The sequence below is a fragment of the Dryobates pubescens genome, chromosome 8 (genome assembly GCF_014839835.1).
Source record: "Dryobates pubescens isolate bDryPub1 chromosome 8, bDryPub1.pri, whole genome shotgun sequence".
In the NCBI taxonomy this organism is placed as follows: Eukaryota; Metazoa; Chordata; class Aves; order Piciformes; family Picidae; genus Dryobates; species Dryobates pubescens.
The window spans coordinates 6654441-6674285 of record NC_071619.1 but is presented as its reverse complement, the minus strand read 5'-3'; the positions used below and the strand labels follow the sequence as shown (position 1 = coordinate 6674285).

General features: G+C 43.4%; 1 protein-coding gene across 15 annotated transcripts in view; it reads left to right on the top strand.

The window, feature by feature from the left end:
• Nucleotides 1-19845, top strand: part of TCF7L2 (transcription factor 7 like 2) — a 183150-nt gene that overhangs the window by 143677 nt on the left and 19628 nt on the right. For 11 of the 15 annotated variants that reach the window (XM_054163559.1, XM_054163567.1, XM_054163558.1 and 8 more), the window contains 3 exons: nucleotides 10736-10868; nucleotides 13003-13105; nucleotides 15855-15941. In XM_054163559.1, coding sequence (XP_054019534.1) covers nucleotides 10736-10868; nucleotides 13003-13105; nucleotides 15855-15941 — 323 coding nt within the window. The remainder of the gene's footprint in view (nucleotides 1-10735; nucleotides 10869-13002; nucleotides 13106-15854; nucleotides 15942-19845) is intronic. The other 4 variants (XM_054163557.1, XM_054163555.1, XM_054163563.1 and 1 more) reach the window with 1 other exon arrangement.

Here is a 19845-nt window from a genome sequence, read left to right as displayed (position 1 = left end):
TATAGCTTGCAAGAGCGAGGTGCAGGGAGAACGCTTCACCCTGCTCCGTTTAGTGATGCTCTCTGGGTACCCCTGTTTATTCTCACTTAAGAGCAGCTTGGGAAAATATAATAGCCAGGGCACCATAAGGTTAGTGATCTTGAAGCTCTTCTTGCATTGCTTTTACAGTGGGGTCAGTGGTTTACAGAAATATTAAATACTGAAGGAGGAGGAGGAGGGAGAGACCAGAGCTAATGGTAAAGGTCTGCCAAATGTCATCTCAGTGTTACAACGACAAGAAAATATACTTCCCTTACAGTTCTCCCCCTAAGAAATTTGTTTTGAGGGATTTGACAATCTTGCAGATAAAGTGACTACTTGTTACACTTAACTGATCATGCTCCCTTACGGCCGGCCGGCGTTTTCTCAATACACTTAGTAATACCTGTGCAACCTGGGTTGTAGTAGCATTGTCATTGATTTCCAAGGTAACTGCTTTTTAGCTCTTCTGAGCAGGCATACCTGCGTAAGGGGGGGCAGGAAAGTCCTTTCCCCACTCCCTGAAAGGATGATGGTAAAGTGCTGTATAGGAAAAGACAGGAGGCTTCTCTAAATTTTGATAACAGCAGCCGACAATTTAGAAATAAGACACTTCTCACAGCCAACATGACAGTGGATTTTGAGCATTCAGAAAACACCAGGCCAAAAAACTGGAGACATCTTGATCTTTTAAGACAGCTTTTCCAGTACTTTAAGTGAAGGGGGGGGAGCAGGGAAAGAAAAGGAGAGAAAAGCTGTAAGGAAAATAATACAAAGCCAGCACAATTGGCATCTAGACAGTAAAGAAAAAAGTTTTTGAGGTTAAGAGAAGGAAAGACAAAGCTGCTATGTACCCGAGGGATGCAATTTTAGTGGGAATGGAAGATTTGAGTGGTAAAGGAGGAGCGCTTGCCTCTGGGTTCTCTCTCTTCCAGCAGTTCGGCTGCTGGCATCTCAATTTGAATTGCTGGGTGAGTAGCACTTTCTGTGTGCGCGCTTTCCGTCTTGACCATTGAACTTCCGATGTGACTTCTCTCTCTCCCCCCCTCTCTCCCTCTCCTTTTCTTTCCTCCTGTGTGGAAGGGGAGGGGGGGAAAGGGTGGGGGGAAGGGTTTGAATCAAGGAAGCATCTCCAGCTGTGACCTTTGTTAGAGATGTTGTCTTTATTTATTTATTTTCTGGTAATTGTCTTTTTTAGTAGGGGATGCACGACTTTTCGATGACAATTTAATTTTACAGCAGTGGTGAGGAGCGAGCGGCAGAGCCGTGTTTTGTCACGACACAATGGTGCAGCAGGGCAGAGTTGTTGCACTCCTCCTCTTTGCCCTTCCCTCTGCCCGATTTTGGGATTTGGTTTACGGAAAGGTGGGGGGTCGAGGGGGAAGAAAATTTTTTTTCCTCATCTATCCAGGGTGGGATCGGGGTGTGTTGGGGGGGCGGTGTTTCAGAGCCTGGTGTACAGCAGGTTTCAGGAGCTGATTTCTGGGTGCTGAACAATGGTTAGCAGCGAGGGAGAAGTGTGCGCGCGTGTATTAGCTGTGTGTTACATCTGCAGTCACACATTCACACAGTGACCATGACATCACTAGCTTTTCTTTTCTTTTTCTCCTTTGGGGCAGAGGGGGCCACTTCAAAGCTTTCTTCAGTTCAGTACGATATTTCCTTAACTCTGAAACCATGAAGGTAAAAAATGTTTGGTTTGGTTTTATTTTAAAGGAGAAAAAGTTGGTTTGTAGCAGAGCACATACGTTAACAGTTACGGGGGCTTGGAGATGGAATACTCAAAGTCATGTCATACACAAAACCAGGTGTTGGTTGGTTGGTTGGTTCTGTGGTTTTTTGTTTGGTTTGTTGTGTTTTATTTTTTCTTGTTATGCAATTATTGAAACTAGGATGTAGTAGGTTTTAATTGGGTGCTTTTGAGCCTGTGTTTGGTTGATAGTTAAATTTTCTGGACTCTTCAGAAAGCTCAGATAAGGTGTGAAAGATCAAAATTTTAGGGACACTGCATAAAAATCGTTTCACCCAATGGTAGAGGAGTATGAAAAAGAATACTGAGTGTTGATAAATATGGGATAACGTGTTTTGGCACAGTGGTTCTGTGTTCGTTATCAGGAGTCCATGAGACTTTTTTCCCTCCTATTAATACCTATAACAGAGAGTAAACTTACCCCTCATCCAATTCTGTATATTGCCCATAGTTATACACAGAAAATAGAAATAGATTTTAAGAATTTTAGAAAACCTGGCTTTTTCACAGGAGGTTTTGTGGGAGTCTTGAGGTTTTGACTGTTTTCTTTTCTAACTCTGCCAAGCTTGCTTACAGAGTCGCTCGGTCCAGGAGGACGATTTCTGTCACTTCAGTACTCTGTGGTACCTTTGCCTGGTAGCTTAGCTGATTTATTTGCCTTTTAGTGTGTAAAACAAGGGATGAAATTCTGTAGAATTAATCTAAATGGAATTAGTCTGAAAGGACAGTTGTTTAGGTGGTTTTTTTTCTTTCACTGCATGTTGTTGCATGTGCAGGTGTTACATGGCTGGTGATGAGATCTCATGCTTTACCTTTAGAGGAATTCTTTTTATTGGGACTTGGGGCAAAAGGCCTGAGAGCACTGTGAAAATGTGCTACTTTCTGTGCTTTCAAAAGATTTGCAAGGCATTTCAGTTCTGTTTGCATCACAATTTTATGGGAGCTGTGTTGAATTTACTCAAGAAATAAATTGATCTAGATGGACGTCGTTTGATTGCTCAATTGCTTTGTGGCAGTGCGTAACGTTTTTAGCACATTAGAAAATGGAAACGTTTTTGAGAGCTTTGATATTTGTTAAGCTGTGTGTTAAACATTTGCTGCATATGTTGTGTGTCGGTGTTGGGCACAGGCTGCTGTAATCTGTGAATCCTGCATTTTAAAAAGCTCTGCTGAAAACTTGGCATCATATCTTAAGGCATGTATGTGCATGTTACTTTTATTAATAATGATTTTATTACTGATACTGCCTCATACAAGTTGATGTAGTCATGCATCCTATTGTTTTTGTTATTTCCTTTTTTCCCTCCCCCATTTTTTAAGTAGCCTTACATTTAAGTTCTTATTGTAGACAGAAGTCACAGATAAACTAACAAAAACCAGTAGAGCTTTTTCTCCTGCAGGATATGCCCGTCTAGTGTAGAAACAAGTGATTTATATGCAAGAATTGAAGCTGTTTATAATGTGACACTTTAGAGAATGGTAGGCAGTAAGTAAAATTGCATTACTAGGCATTCGTATAAAGCATTGAACAAATGAGGTCTATCAGGGTAATTATAAGCACCCTTGTACTTGCATTCACTTCTCCCTACTTCCCCTCTGTAAGTGAATTTTTGTACTTGCGTTATTACTTTGTATCTCTGCCTTCTCCACCCAGTTTTATGTTCAGCACTGTTTCCTGAAGATCTGTTTAGGTTTCACCCATCTCTTTGCTTAGCAGTTGTGTATCCAGCACACCTTGTACTGGTGCTGCTTAAGAGCAGCAGTGGTTTTCCGGTTGTTTGGGGTTTTTTCTGTCTAATGTATTCCCAGTCTTTCTGCTTTTTGTGTTGTTAGACATGAATGAAGGCTTGACTGCTCCACAGAGATAATATTTGTCTAGTAATTAACTGAAGTAGGCAAATAAAGTGTCGAATATTTGTCGGCTATGGGTAGAAACTGCCCCTCCTTTTGTAATGAAAGGAATAGATCTGGGCACCTAACTGCCTGAAACTTGAAGGGTGAGCACTACCTTGTCCTCCTCCTATGGGAAAATCCACCTGTTGATCATATCATCTCTGATTTTGAGATGCAGTGTAAAGCTTGGCTGCATACAGGTAGGCCACATTTTCTGGGCTATAGGCTAGGGTAACTGGTGTCCAGATTTGTATGCTAAGATGAGACAGAGCCAGATGCACTGGAATGCTTTCTCTTCGTCAATAAGGCATTAAGAGAATGAGTGAGGTAAAATCTAACTGGCATCAGGGTAATTCTAAGTGATTCGGAAGACTCTCAAAATATATAGCTGTGTCTATGCAGGTGCTTGACTGGGTCTGATCTGGCATTAGAGTAAGACCACACGGTCTAAGGATGCAGCACTTGTATTTAAAACCCCACGGTTTTTGTTTGTTTGCTTTTCACTTTAATAACCCAGACTCCTCCCCAAATACCATAGCAGTAAGATTACAGTCCACAGCGGCTTCAAAAGCAAAATGTGAGCGCGCTTAATAATAATGTTTTACTAGCAGTGTTTCTAATTCTCCTGCATAAGAACTAACAGGCAGTAATTAGATAGCTAAACCCTAGTTCTTTCCCTTTTACACTAGAGGATTTGGCGTATGCTAATTGTCACCAGATCATTTCACATAATTGCCTTTTGGCGAAATTAAGTGGAAATTTCCTGAACATCTTAAATCCTCACTTCCCCACCCCCTCCCCTCAGTACCTTTGCTCCCTCGCAGGCAGGATGCCGAAAATGTCAAGCACGGGAGCTTAGTGCTCCAGTATGCAGGGGGCACTTCATCATATTAAAAGGGAAGGGAAGGAAAAAAAAAAAAACCAACCAACAAAACTATTCTTTTCTTGGATAAATTGCTGGACACTTAAAGGCAGGAAGCTGGTTTTCTTGTTTTGTCTTGAGAGACTCCTAACAGAGCATGGGGATTTTTTTGAAAGCTGGCAGTTCTTGCAGGAGCAGGTAGGTGCTGGCTGGCCTGCAAAGTGGTCAGGGAGGGAGGGGGAAGAAGCAAAAGGATGTAGAAGTGTGTGTGTCCCCTCACTTTATTTATTTATGAAGGGAAGGGCAGTGGGGGAATTGTGGTGGGGGGCTTTTTTGGTTTTGGTTTTTTTTTGTCAAGCTCTGTCTAGCAGAGGTATTGTCCAAACACATGGTTGTCAGTGCTCCTGTCATCATTTGTGTGAAAGAAGAAAATGAGACCCTTTTTTTTTTAAGCAGGGCGAGTGGTGATTATCAATGGAGGCCTTGTCTCTGGTTACAATGGGCAGTTAGTTTAGGGCAGGACCTTAGGCAGAAAGCAGCTACCTTAAACTGTGAAAGGGCTCAGGCCACTGTATCAGCCATAATGAAGCCAGAGGAAGTGGTTTTCAGGAGAAAACGCTTAGTCAGGTGTGAAAGCATCCTTAAATGTTAGCATTTTTCTTTCAGGAAATGCTTCATCACTGGCATTGGATTTTTGTGCTTGGGAAGGGGATGGGGCATTTGGTCTGCTGCTCTTGTTTAAACCAGAATAGCTTGCAGTTTCCTTGCAGAATTTTGGGGTGCCACCGTGAGTGGCTGCTGATGTGGACAATTCCCAGGGTCAGGATATTGCTTAATGATGGGTGATCTTCTTTGGGAGTTGGTGACCCTGGCTAGAAACACAAAGAGTATTCCAGTATTTGCAGCCTTTTCTTGCAACTTAGTTTTCTAGTTGCGGGGAATCTGTCATTCCTATGCAGAACCAAGGAGAGACCAACCTTTAGGGGAAAAGAAATACTCCTCTTACAAGCATCCTTGGAGCTGCAGAGCTCAGGAACATCTGTTAACAGTTCACTGACTGTAGTCAGTGTAACTGCAATAGCACCATCTGGAAAATACAGGGAGACAAGTTATGAACCTGTTTTTCTGATGTGAGCTGGTATTGATGGTACCCTTTCTAAGCCCAGGGAGCAGCTCCAGGAGGGCCTGCTAATTCACGACCACTGTCGACCTTCTGCATCCACCCTGGAGGAGGGGAAAAGGCTGACAAACCCCCTTCTGTCCTGCTTTTGTTTTATTGTATTAGGCTCATAAAGGCACTTTCAGGGGCCATCTTTCTTCATCATAAAGGGAAAGCAATGAGGAAACAGGGAGGAGGAGGACATGGCAAAAGAGGCAGGCGGAGCTCTAGCTCCATTTGTTTTCAGTCTCTGTTGATTAATAGGTTTTAACGTGAATGGCGAATTCTCATTCCTTCTCTCTTACTACTAGTGGAGGAAGGGGAGGGAGTTCTGGGGGTCCAGAGTGCAAGTGCCCGATCAGTCCCTCCCAAGCCACATCCCCAGTTCCCGGTGGGTGGCAGCCCATCCCTGCTTTGTGAGCAGGACACGAGGCATTTAAGCACACTTATAAGACTGCCCCGGGTCGAGAAGGGGGGATCCCTGCCTGGTAGCTGACTGGCAGCCAGAGTTCCAGGCTATGCTGGGGCAGGAGCATCCTTCTTGCCCAGCCCGTGGTTGCTCCGCCGGGGGCGTGTTGGAGCAGAGTCTCCCTCCGGCTGTTTGTCTGAGGCTGCAGCCTTTGGCCGATGCAGTGCTGCAATGGCACGACGGCTTGTTTTCAACCTGGGTGGCTTTTTTTCCCCCTTTTTGCAGCCCTGCTTTTACTAACACCAGCACGGATAAATTGTTTGGCCTCTCTGACATGTTTTCCTCTGACTTGGTATTTACCATGTTTTCAGTACCAAAGCCAAATAAGCTACGAATTTGCAAACAGAAATTGCAGTAACAAACTCTTCCTATTTAAAGGTTAGTTCCTCTTTGTGTGCTCGACAATACAATGTTTCATCTCATGCAAGTCTTGTGTCGCTTTCAGAGACTTAGGAACTATTGATTTATACAGCATGTATTAACTTCTTCAATAAATGGGGAGTATTCATCAGTGGGGTGTATTAAATTGGGCTGTATGCACATAGAAGCATCTTTCATCCTGTTAATGAAATGTCCTTACCACACAACAAAGACTAATACACAGCAATTTATACACACAATCCCCTGCAGTTTAAATCTGAAGATTTCTTTTTTTTTTTCCCCTTCCCTGAAGGCACCTATCAGAACTTGGGCTGAATGTATCTCAGTATTCCTCTCAAACATATATCAGTCCAAAATTTGTTGTGGTTTTGTTGTGCTTTGGGGGTTTTGTTGTTGTTGTTTTGGTTTGTTTTGTTGTTCTTTTTTTTTTTTTTTTTACATTCCAGAGCTCCATTATTGTTTTAAAGTCATCTATTTAAACACTCCCAGAAGCATTTTACATTCATATAGAAAGATTTAGTAGTTGAGTCCCTGTGGGGACAATTTCCTGAGGTTTGCTCCAGGCAGGGGTTATCAAGAAAAGCAAACTTCTGTTGTTTGTCTGTTGTTCCCCACCCCTCCATCCCCCACCCCAGTTCTTTACCATGCCCTTTTGCCCAGCATATGAGACCCAGCTTTCAGTAGAGAGCAGTGATTTATCAGCAGATTACTTGGTACTCTGTAGCTGCTGGGATTTCTCTCCAGAAATCTCCACTTGTTCCAGTCCTGTTACCACATGCCCTGATGCTAATCTGTGCATACCAGTGCAGCTCCCCTTTCTGTGCCTGACATCACCATAAATGGAGCTCTTCAACTTGCCAGAGAAATTCCTGCATCTTGCAGTGGCTTTTAGCTTAAAACTACCCTTGATAAAGCACTGCCAAATGTGTATTGGCAAAGGACCTTTTACAGGGCTATGGCTAAGGTCATCTAATAGGTATCCTCTATTGATGGCTTCCGTGGTTTACCTTTCATTGCCAGTGGATGGGGTTAGGACCACACTTGTTACTCAGGCAGAGCTCCCTTTGACTTCAAAGAAGGATGCGTGTGCGGGATTAATCCTGCTCTTTCCAAGCTAGTCCTCTCTTTTTTCTCTTTTCCAAGGAAGCTTACTTAACTTTAGGAATACTGCTTTTAAAGTTCAGCTTATTTAGCCTATTATGCATGGTTAGCATGGCTTGCAGATTGTGTGTGCCATACTGAGCAGAGTTACAGTCCCTTTCCCAGTGTGTAATAAACAGTGCCAAGCAGAATACAAACCTAGCCTGGGGTGGCAATAGAGATGCAGATTGATTCGCAGGGGCGGTGGATCATATTCCTCTGTCCTGGAGAGCGTATTTTTGAGCATGTAGATGACAGTTTCCTTTTTTCCCCTGGTACATTGTCATTACACCTCTGCCCCAGCATCACCAGAGTAGCAAAAATCATCGTACCTTTCCATCCAGTAGCTTGATGTGAATTGTCTGCTTGACTGCAGGGCAGTAACCCAAATAAAAATGACTTACCTGGGAAAAAGTTTGCAGATTTAGGTTCAAACTCTTGATTGTTGATTTGGATTTTTTTGTTCTTTTCCTTTTTATTTTTCTCTGAAAGGTGTTAAGTAAAATGCATAATAATTCAGCAGTTGTGCCATTTCATGGAGATACTGCAGGGGTTTTCGGTATATCAAAAGCAGTGGGAGGTAGTTCTTACAGTTCACGTGTAACCCCCTATGGTATATCTGGCTTTGGTGATACAGGCATGTAAGTCCAGCTTTCCTCTCATGTTGTTTCTTGTTTGTCAGCTTAAGGCTGACCCTCTAATGTTATTCTAGCACTTTTTTATTTAACTAACCAGTTTCAGTCTCTATGAAAATAAGCTTTGTGTGAAAGACAGCCCTAAATGTCTGTCAGGATCTGGTTATGGAGTTTCTGCTAAGATGTGAAGCTAGAGTTGGGAGAACATAGAGCTACTGCAGCCACACTGTGGGTCATGTAACAGCAAGAGTTCACACAGCTATTGGGCAGCAAAAATCCCTCTTACTGGGAATGATTTGGTTTTGTGAACCAGATCAAGTGAGGTCGTTTGGCATCTAATGTCACGTGCCTGCTAGTTTGCATGGTGTGTAATATAATTTGTTGAGTGAAGCCCTTGCCAAATATTTCAGTTACTTTCAGACTGCTTAGGTTGGTCCACTTGGAAGAGAATGGATGTTGAGTTAGAGCATCTTGTTTGGCTTTCTGAATTAAGGGGCTAAATCTCCATCATTATGGGTATGTGCAGCCAGAAGTTGTCCTTGGTTGTACACCTGGCAGAGGACCTGACCTACAGCCCAGACAACACAACACGCTGCAATTTATATCATTGGCTGTTGAGACCACCCCCTGTCCTGCATAGTGTCTGCTTGATATGGGATTCTTCTGTGCCATGTGCGTGTAGTTGGAATGGAATCATTCTGTGTTAAGGGCTACAAAAAGAGATAAGCGTGGGAAAAGTGGGAAGTGTAAGCACTGCTCTTTGACTTGCTTCTCTTGGATGCACACTTTCTTTTTTGCATGTTATGAAAGGGGTTGAGTCAAGTACCATATGTAGGTATGGCAAGGGCTGGAGGAGTATGCTAGGATGGGAAGGCTGGAAGAGCCAAAGGTGAAGCTCTGCTGTATCTTGACCAAGGTGCAATGCCTCCATCATGCTTTGTTTGCTTGGGAGAAGACTGGCGTTTCTTTCTCTCCTGGCTCGCAGTCTTTCTTCCTTCCCCCAGCCTAGAAACTCAGTCCCAAAGAATAACTGAATTATTTCTTAACTGCTTTTAAGCCAAGCTTAGTGCCTTCAAACCGACATCAGAAAATAACTTGTCTAATGCAGCATGGTGGAAGGCCTGTGTATTTGGGGGTGCTGGGGAGCAAGCAGTGGAGTTGGAGTCCTCCTTGGGCAAGCAGGAGAGCAGTGGGAGACCCTGGACAGCAGCAGTGCTATCGGGGGCCGCCGTGGTATCACTGCTTTATTTTAATGTGATTCCTTTTACTTGATGTTAATGCAAGTTGTTCCTTACTTAAAGTAATAAAAGGAAATGAAGACACATTCTAAAATGAAACCTGACTCTAATCCATTCATCATCTAATACCAGCCTCTTTATCTTTGCTGGTACCTAATCTGGTTAAATGTCCCTGTTGTAGGATTTTAGTGAAAATCCTCTATGGGGAATAGGGTTTTTTGCAATTGGATTACTCGCAGTAAATGGTCCAGCAGTTCGCTTGTTTCAGCTTAATTTTTTCTTTGTGATCTTGTAAGGGTAAGTTACAGTTCAGCCTGCCTTCTCCTTTCATTCATTCACTCCTCCTTTTCTTTTTTTTTTTTTAATTGTTGTTAAGAAAAGGGTTGGGTTTTCTTTTTTTCCTTTTTTCCTTTTTTTTTTTCCTCCCCCAGAGCTAGAAATGTGTCAGGGAAAAACCTCATGATACCTATGTGATTACTTCCCCCACAAGAGTGTTAATTTCAATGGCTTTATCTGTGTCTTTGCCATTATTTCTGGTGCTGAATATTTTAGTAGCCTAATTCATCATTATCCAGTTTCCATTTATTAGTGCTCTCTGATGAATTGATAATTAAATCAGCTCTTCTAAAATACATACATATATATATACACGTATATAAAATATGCAGGTGATCAGTTGTCAGCTTAATGCTTGCTGATGAAGGGGGTACTCCAGCACTACAAAGGCCTTTTATCTGGAGTATTTGCAATGAGCAGTAAAATGCTGAACTGAAAGTGAGGACAGGAAGGGGAAAGGAAAAGACCTGGAGGTCAGTGAGCATTTGGGTCTTGCGCTAATTAAATGGGGGACTCTGTCAGCCCCTCACTGAGGAGTCTGCCTGAATCTTGGAGGTGAAGCACAAGATTATAAAAATAAAAAGGGAAAATTTTAAAGAGTTGCTGTTGCTCCATATGGGAGCACAACAGGTCAAAAAGATTAAAGAAACTGGAGAGCAGGGAAAGTGTGTGAGGAGGTTTTAAGCAATAAGGTAGGAAAGCTGCAAAGATGAGGCTGAGAATGGATCTGGAAAAGTCTGAGGACGGTGTTGGAAATCTTGGCTACTCAGATTTCTGTGTCATGCCTTGTGCTGCAATGGGGAGTACCTGGCACTCCTCTAACATTGTTGATTTTTTTTTTTTTCTCTTGACAGTCTAACAAAGTGCCAGTTGTGCAGCACCCACATCATGTACACCCTCTTACGCCGCTTATCACGTACAGCAATGAGCACTTCACACCGGGAAACCCTCCTCCACACTTACCAGCAGATGTAGATCCCAAAACAGGTAGGTGGGAAATAGTCTGGGGATTTTTTTTTTTGGATGTGGTGGGTGGATCTTTCCATTTTCTTACTGGGAGGAAGGAGTGTGTAAGGAAGGATTTCCCATGCTGGAGCACCAAAGGGGGCATGTAAAATGTCAAAAGCATGCAAGAACCCAGGGAAAATAGTTTCTTTTTTAAGCCAGTTAGGAACCTACTGGGTGAATTTTCATGAAGCTTCTGCAGGGTGACACCAGAGTTGCATGTGTGGGGTCGTTTGCCAGGGGTGTGTGTTTGTGAGCATGATACCCCACCTAGTAGTTTGATCTACCAAGTGCTTGTTTTGCATGCATGACCCAGAGAATAAACATGTACATTCTGTGATCTGCACTTACAAAATTACAGCTGCAATTTTAAAGGTGGTGGGTCATGACTGGTTTCAAAATGAGTCTCTTTTAGTTCCCCAAGTCCCATTGTTTCTCCGTCAGGAGTTCAGCCACTTTTCTCCTATTGTGTTGAATTTGCATCCACTCGAGCTGCTTAAGTTCAGCTCTACACTTGCAACTCGTTTCCCCAATGTAAGTCTCCCCAACTCTCAGTTCAGCCTTGAAGGGCAATCTTTGGAATATAGAGCATTGCATAAAGCCCTGGCTAAATGTATTGGTGTTACAGAGTAGAATTTACATGTTACTCTTAAGTTTTCAAGGGTCCCTATTTAACCTGAAGGTGCAAAGAAGTTAAACAATGTCAGTCTTCTTTCTTCAGGCTGCACTGAGTTCCTAGAGAAAGTGGGTTTGGTTTTGTTTATCCAAATCCCAGCTAGTTAATTGAAAGGTACCTCAGAAACAGAATTCATGTCAAAGGAATTGCTCTCTGTCAGCCCTGACATAACACAGATAATTAATCTAAGCTCCAGCCCTTGAATGAGATGGTGCATTAGCTGGTTTTCACTCTCTCCACTTCAACTGGGTCTCTCTTTCAATTGTGCTCAGTGCTAACTTCACATGGCTTGAAAGGAAGCCATCTTGCCACCCCTGGGTACTGCAAGTGAATGGCATAGTCAACCTCTCATTTAAATAATGGCAGTATAGGGAATAGCTTTTAAATGGTTATCATAAAACATATGATCGGCGTCTGCAGACTGTTTACTTTTCTTCTGTGAACATCCTTTCAAGTATGCAAATAGCTCACTGGATGGTTAAAGCCACATTAATCTATTTGGGTTTTGTAATGGGGGAAAAAGCAATGTCTGCATGAAAATGTCACCCAAGGAGATTTAATTTAGAGATTAAAAGCTTCCTGAGTGACTTAAAATAATAGTGTTTAGCCATGAGTACAGGACCCCTTCCTTTTAATGCTCCCTGTTTTAATTTTGCTTCTGCTGTGTAATTGTGCTCTGGCTTGGTCATTGAAAGACCCAGTCTCATAACCCTTACTCCTCTGAGTAATTCCTACTTACTCTTCATGTAAAGGGCATTAAGATGTAGGGCTTGTGTCTGGAGCTGGTTTGTGCTCTCCAAGTAGGAACTGCACCAGTTTCAGGGAGGATGAATGGACTCTCTGTCCTCCTCTGCACACCTTCAACATCTGCCACTGGTTCTATCAAGCATTCCCAGGGGACCTCCCCTCCTCTCCTAGGTTTTGGGGAAGAATTTCCCAGGTTTGCTGAAAAGCAAACAGTATTTGCAATTATAATGACTTTGTAACTTGTTTTGGAGGTTACTTTGAAATAATGCCATGCTGTTGAGTACTCAGTCAGCGTATGGGTAGGACTTTTGCTCTTTTGGTCACTGGGGAGACTAAAGTAACCATGATGTTGATACAGGGACCGTCTTGCTGGTGCTGTCTTAAATGATCAGCATCACACCAGACTATAGCTGAGACTCCTAAATTCTCATTTGAAATAACAAAATAATTATCTCTGGTTGTGGGGCTGGCTAAGGGAGTTAATCACATCAGTTTTTCTGGTTGAATCTCATTTAACAAGATGCCAAGAGGGTCACTTTATAGAACAGCCTTTGGAAACCCCAAAGCGAAGCCATAAATATTGTAATAATAAAAACGAATAGATAACAATTTGTAAGCATAAGTGCTTTTGCCTTATATTTTATTAATTTCCACATCTCAGGCCTAACACTGCTTTATGTTCCTCTTCCACAGGAATTCCAAGGCCTCCACATCCTCCAGATATATCTCCTTATTATCCATTATCACCGGGCACTGTAGGACAAATCCCCCATCCGCTAGGATGGTTAGTACCACAGTAAGGAGTTCCATTTTTTTTATTTCCTTTTTCTTTTTTTGATGTGAAATTTATGTTAAAAATTGCTCGGGGGGGAGGGGGGTTGTGTGTGTGCCTGTATGTGTGTGTGCGTATGCACTGAGTTAGGCCTGTTTACCAACTGCCACTTCGTGGAGTGGTAGGAATTTACCTACCTCATGAAGATTAATTAAAACTTACTCCAGGTCATGTGGTCTTCAGCAAACATGAGCAGTTGGACACAGCTTTGCATATCATCTCAACCAACTTGATGGCTCATGAAGGCAGGAATTTTTTAATCCAGCTGCAGAAAAGTCCTTTTCTTGTTAGTGCCCTGGCGCTGCCCCACTTCGGTTTTTCTCAGATTTTGGTGTTTAGAAGCTCAGAGTGGTTCTCGTGGACTCTTCTTTTCACTGTAAATATGCGATTTGAAATTTTACTTGCCCTCCCTGTTTTTCTTGTGAAACAGTAGAGCTTTACATTGGCCAGTGAGCGGCATTCCTGGTGGAGACATGGCTGGGCAGTTGGCATCTGAGGAATGAAATTTTCTTGCAAACAAGAAAAAGAATTAGTTTAGTTTAAAACTAGCTAAGGAAAAAAGCCATGGAAAGTTAGTTTGGGGTTTTGTTTTCTTTTCAGCTCCTTGTATCCCACCAGCAGGGTATGAGATTCCATCCAGTAACAAAGGCCTTACTGCTAGGCTGCCTAGGCCTTTTTTACAGCACATTTTATTTAAGTATGTATAAAATACATTTATATTGCTGGTTACAGCTGTTGTCTGCATTATAAATCCAGGACTCTTCCCCTGTTTTTCTCACATAGCAGGCCTCACTGATTTTGAGGAGATAATATTTCTTCAGAAATGAATTATCTAAAGCTAGAAATAGTTTGTTCCTGCTCAAGGTTGTTTGACCAGCCGTGCTAAAATACCTCTTCACAAGTTCATTCTTCCATAAGGAAGTGGATTTCACACTCCATAGGAGAGCTGGAGTCCCCATACACCAAAGTCTTGGACAAGTAGAGGCATTGGAGGTCCTTCTTGAGTACAGAAGTGTGGATGCAGGATTGCTGAGTCTCAGATCTCAGACCTCAGCCACAGCGGCCTGCATCTGGCCACTTTGCATGTTGCCTTTCCTGTCAGGGTGGTCATGCAAGTTGTTTAGGTAGAGGCTCTCCCACCCTGAGGGTGGAGCATGTCCTTCAGCTCTCTGCAGAAGGATGTTTTTCCAGAAGAACGTAATGTAAGCAGAAGACCCAGAGCACTGATCCCTGAAATCTCAAATTCTTCCTCATTTATGGTGATGTACTTTTTTACATTGGTCACCTTGAATGCTGGCAGAATGGGTGTCAGCTCCTTTTCTTCTCCTTTTGTGTTTGCAGGGGCATAGCTCCAGTACAGTCTTCTGTGGTCCTCTCTTTCGACTGCTTAGCTCAAGTTTGCACAGTAACAGCCTCAGCATTTAAAACCAATAGACTCAACTAATGCCAAAAGTCAGTAACATTGAAGACATAAGAGTGCAGGGAAGAAATCCCTTACTGTCATTGGCATGTGCCTCATTGCTAAGCTGTGTCTCAGAGCTTTATGTGTGCAGACTTAGGTTTGTCCTCGTTGAACCTCGTGTTACGGCCACCAAACCACATTGCCACACGTGGCCGGATTCATCAGCCAGGTGCTAATGGCCACCCCTGTCACAGGAAGTCTTTGTCACCAGTGCTGGTTTATAACAAGCCACCTCCCATGGTATCCTTATCTACCCACAACTCTTAGAGCTTCTCCAAGTGTTTTTTCTTGAGGGGTGGTCACATTTGCCTTTGCTCTGGAAGGCTGGCCAACTTTATAGAAGTAACCCAAGGTTTTTATTTGCCCTCATTGCCACTCATGCTTCCACCATCAGCTTCCCAACCCATCTATCCTCAATTGGCCTGCATGTCTCTAGCACAGTACCCACCCAAAAAGCATCCTGCCCAGTCAGTTGATAGGTTTGAAGGACAGATGAAAAGGCCTAGCCAGCACAGACAACCCTCAATCAGAGAAAGTTGTGTGTCTTTCATGAGGATGCTGTTTTGCATGTTGCTGTATTTTTTAATTATTGTAATGAGGTGTGATTGTCTATTGGTTACCCACAATACTTCTTGGGGACTCTCCCCCGGTAACTCTTGTCAACACTTGTTAATCTGACAAAAGGCTACAAATTAAGCTCTGTTAATTTAATGTTTTCTCACCGAGATCTAAATACCGAAAGAGGCCCAAAGCGCAACTGAAGTCCTTTGATTCACTGTACTTTATTTTGGTATAAATTTACATTCATTATTGTTTTCCTTTGGATGTGTAGCCCTCAATTAGTGTGATGGCTCCATTAAAGCAAGCGAGACTTCGCCTTTAATTATTACAACAAAACACCTAGTTTCAGCTTGGGGAGAGGGTCTCTATTGACATAAGCAGAGGTTATAAAATTTAATTAGCCATTCCTATCAGATTTATGGCATTCAAATTGTTCTGTGTTTCTTTCCTTTGATCCTTGCTGTACAATCCCCAAGATTTTTGTTCTGATCAAATGAGAATAAAGCTTACTGTGCAGAGAGAAGTTTTTTGTTGTGGTTGGTTTCTTTTTTTGGTGGTTGTTGTTGGTTTGTTTTGTGTTTTGTTTTGGTTTTGGTTTTTTGGTTCTTCTTCTTCCTTTTTTTTTTTTTTTTTTTTTAAACACCAACATTTTTCTTTCTCTCATTCTATCTTTCCCTTCTCTTTTGCCAGGCAAGGTCAGCCAGTGTACCCAATCACAACAGGGGGTTTCCGCCACCCTTACCCAACAGCTCTGACCGTCAATGCTTCCATGTCAAGGTGAGTTCAAATGCTGAGGTCCTGAATCAAGAGCAAACGTAGCTCCTTCTGCTGCCCTCTCTTGAAGAGGGCATTGCATCTAGGAAGCATATTTCTGAGAGCACTTCAGCTAAAGAATTCAGCCTTAGGTTTTCAGTGGGGTGGAGGAGGAGAGATGAGGGTTACCTTCGAGTCCCATCATGGGGCTTTAAGAATTCGGTTTTGAGGGAGAGGTGGAGGAGCAGGAAGTTATCTTTAAAAGTCAAACAAAATGAAAATGCTTGGAGAATGTGATCTTGAAAAAGCATACAAGGAGAAGCTGTGATACCTTCTGCTTTCTTGGTGGCTGTCACCCCAAGCAGCACTCTGTGTGCAAGAGGAGAGTCTCAGGAGGGAGGAGGGCTGCTCTTCAAGCAGAGTTGGGAGGACGGTTATTATGCTGTTTTCCCCTACCAAAGCTCCAAACCTGATAGTCAACATAAAAGGGCCTGCCTGACCCTCTAAAGCTTTAGAAGTATATATTTCTTCCCCTCCCTACCTCCAATTAATTCCATCTAATTTTCCTGGGGCTGCTAGTTTTATTTACAAACTGGTTGGCAGCACTATGTTTAAGTAATCACTAATTGCTCCTAATGATAGTTTTATTTTCTGTTCATCTGATTTTCAGTCTGCTTAATTAAATCGGTGGAGGTTTAGACTTTCCTGATGGGCTGAAACAGCTAATCCATTTTGATGATGGCACATAATTAAATTAGCATGCATTACATAGCAAGGTTCCATGTCTCTTCCCTGCTCTGTCCCTTCCTCTCCATCACTGCCGTTTAATATGTGAAGGTTGGTGTACAGAGGATTTAAGGAGGAAAAGAATGGGGCAGGCAGGGGGATGGGCACCACACCTCACTGGGAAATGGAAACGTGTATCAAGAGCTCCTGAGTGAATGGGTAGGGAAATAGTGTGTTGTGTGCTTTAGATAAATAGAGTGAAAGGGAAAAATTGAAATTCACCCATGTAGCTCCAGCAAATAGAGGGAGGACTGGAAAATCAACTTAAAAAAAAAATAATTAATAGACCCAGCACAGGGGAGAAAAAATCCTAGATTGGGGAGAGAGTTGCAAATTTAAACAGTGATTCCCTCCCCCTGTTTAATCTTTTTTAATATCTAAGAAAGACTTGCAGGCACGGTGTGAGGCAAAGTAGGGCTTGATTTAGTTTAATTATTATTAGAGAGGCTAGTCATTTGAGGGAGGGGGGAGATGTGAGGAGGGGGGAGGGTATATTCCCAAGATAGGCTTTATGAAAGGTATCTAGTTAAAAAGAGTACACAGCAAATTAAATACATTATTGTGGTAATGGGACGACAGAAGTAGAGGTCTATTATACTTATGGCAGTTATAGGAAATGTAGGCTCCTTGCCCTGTTCTAGCACAGCCTTTGATATTCATTCCATTCAGCAGCAGGGCCAGGACTTCTCAGAATTAAGTGATGGGTCATTATACTTTAAACACCATGGAGAAGCCTAGATTGGCAATTAAACAGCACTTGCTGACACTCGCTTGTGCCACCCTGTGACCCCCTTTAGATTGAGTTGTTGGAGCTCGGGGCCCTCAGCCTGCTAAATTGGTAGCAGGCACTTCTCCTGACGAGGGCTGGCTCTGAAATCTGCCGGCTTCAAAGGGAGCAAGATCATGTATAAACCATAATGTGGGTGCACCGTGGCTCAAAAAATAAGGCAGGAATAGATGAAATGTTACAAGTGCAAGGGGGAAATGAGAGAATAATGACAAATCTAATGCAACTCAAAGCAGAATTGTTGCACAGAAAAATGCATCCCACTGCTTGTGCATAAAATCAAGGCAGGCAGATGACATCCAGTTAACAGAAACATGTCAACAGTGAAGTAAAGTGAGAGTGAGTAAGAGAGAAGCCCCTGAGACAGCCAGGAACAAAAAATTAGTTGTCCTTAACAAGTTAAGACTCATCATTATATTCTGGCTTGGAGCCATAAAAGGAGACAGTAGTGTATAATGAGCTGCTTAGAATTTTTAGGGTGTTTATTGCAATTCATGGAATACTTGTCTGGAGAAAAAATACGAGGGGCCTGTCTTAGGCGAAGGTGAGGGGTGTGCATATACGTACACAGCCTTGCTTTTTGTCTCTGGCATGAGCCAATACGTGCACACATGGCTCAGGCACACAGGCAGTGTGATGAATAGATTTAAGATGTTTATCCTTTGTTTCAGCCCAGAAACTTCCCTCTCGGTTTCCCATACATGGGAACACCCTCTGGGCAGACCGTGCTCTGATACATGTTTTGACTCATGTCTTCTCATGCCCACCGTATCAGCTGGAGTGCCTGAGCTCAGCCGTGGGACAGCCCTTGCCCCAGGTACCCAGTGTGGTTGGGAGATGGCACTGGTGTGCCCATAGTTGGCCACACTTGCCTGCAGACATGCCATTTGTTGCTGGCGCCTGGGTGGCAGCCCGTCAGGGCCCTAGTACAAGCCTGTGTGGGCTTTGCCCAAATGCTGAGGCCAGAGCAGACCCCCTCACCCCTCCATTCATGCTCTTCCTGAGCCTTCCTTTTAAAGTAGTTGCTGCCTTTTCCTGTGTTATGGTATAGACCTTTGCAGGATATAGAATCGTAGAATGGCTCAGGTCAGAAGGGACCTACAAAGGTCATCTAGTCCAAGCCCCACCCCTGCAGTAAGCAAGGACATCCTCAACTAGATGGGACTGGCCAGAGCCCTGTCCAGCCTCACCTTGAGTATCTCCAGGGATGGGCCCTCAGCCACCTCCCTGCACAGCCTGTTGCAGTGTTCCACCACCCTCATGGTAAAGAACTTGTTCATGTAATGCTTCCCAACCCTGAATATTCCCTAAGCTTAGTGTAATTACAGTTCATTAGTTAGAATGTGCTTATGAATAGTTTATAAAAGGTTAATGGGTGGCTAATAGTGATTTTCATAAATGGTTTAGACTACTAAGGTAGTGTCTTCAGGTTGTTTTAACCATTTGCAATTCTCTTCTCTGTTTGTAGCGTCGCCCCACTCACTTCGTGGGCATGCAATATGCCTAAAGTATTTCTGGATCGTTTGTTCCCCCTCTGTAACACACTCTCAGTGTAAATTGAGACAGCATTGCAGAATACAGAATTAACCAGGTTGAAAAAGACCTTTGAGATCATCAAGTCCAACCTATCACCCAATACCATCTAATCAACTAAACCATGGCACTAAGTGCCTCATCTAGTCTCTTTTTAAGCACCTCCAGTGATGGTGACTCCACCACCTCCCTGGGCAGCACATTCCAATGGCCAATCACTCTTTCTGGGATGAAGTTCTTCCTAATATCCAGCCTAAACCTCCCCCGATACAGCTTGAGACTGTGTCCTCTTGTTCTGGTGCTGGTTGCCTGGGAGAAGAGACCAACCCCCACCTGGCTACAACCGCCCTTTCGGGTAGCTGTAGACATCAATAAGGTCTCCCCTGAGCCTCCTCTTCTCCAGGCTAAGCAACCCCAGCTCCCTCAGCCTCTCTCATAGAGCTTGTGCTCCAAACCTCTCCCCAGCTTTGTTGCCCTTCTCTGGACGCATTCCAGCAAGTCAACATCTTTCTTGAAGTGAGGGGCCCAGAACTGGACACAAGGTGTGTCCAGTCAATGTATGGCCTAACCAGCACTGAGTACAGGGGCAGAATGACCTCCGTACTCCTGTTGGCCACACTATTCCTGATCCAGGCCAGGATGCCATTGACCTTCTTGGCCACCTGGGCACACTGCTGGCTCATGTTCAGCCTACTGTCAGCCAAGTACCCCCCAGGTCCCTTTCTGCCTGGCTGCTCTCCAGCCACTCTGACCTCAGCCTGTAGCACTGCATGGGGTTGTTGTGGCCAATGTGTAGAACCCGGCACTTAGCTGTGTTCAATC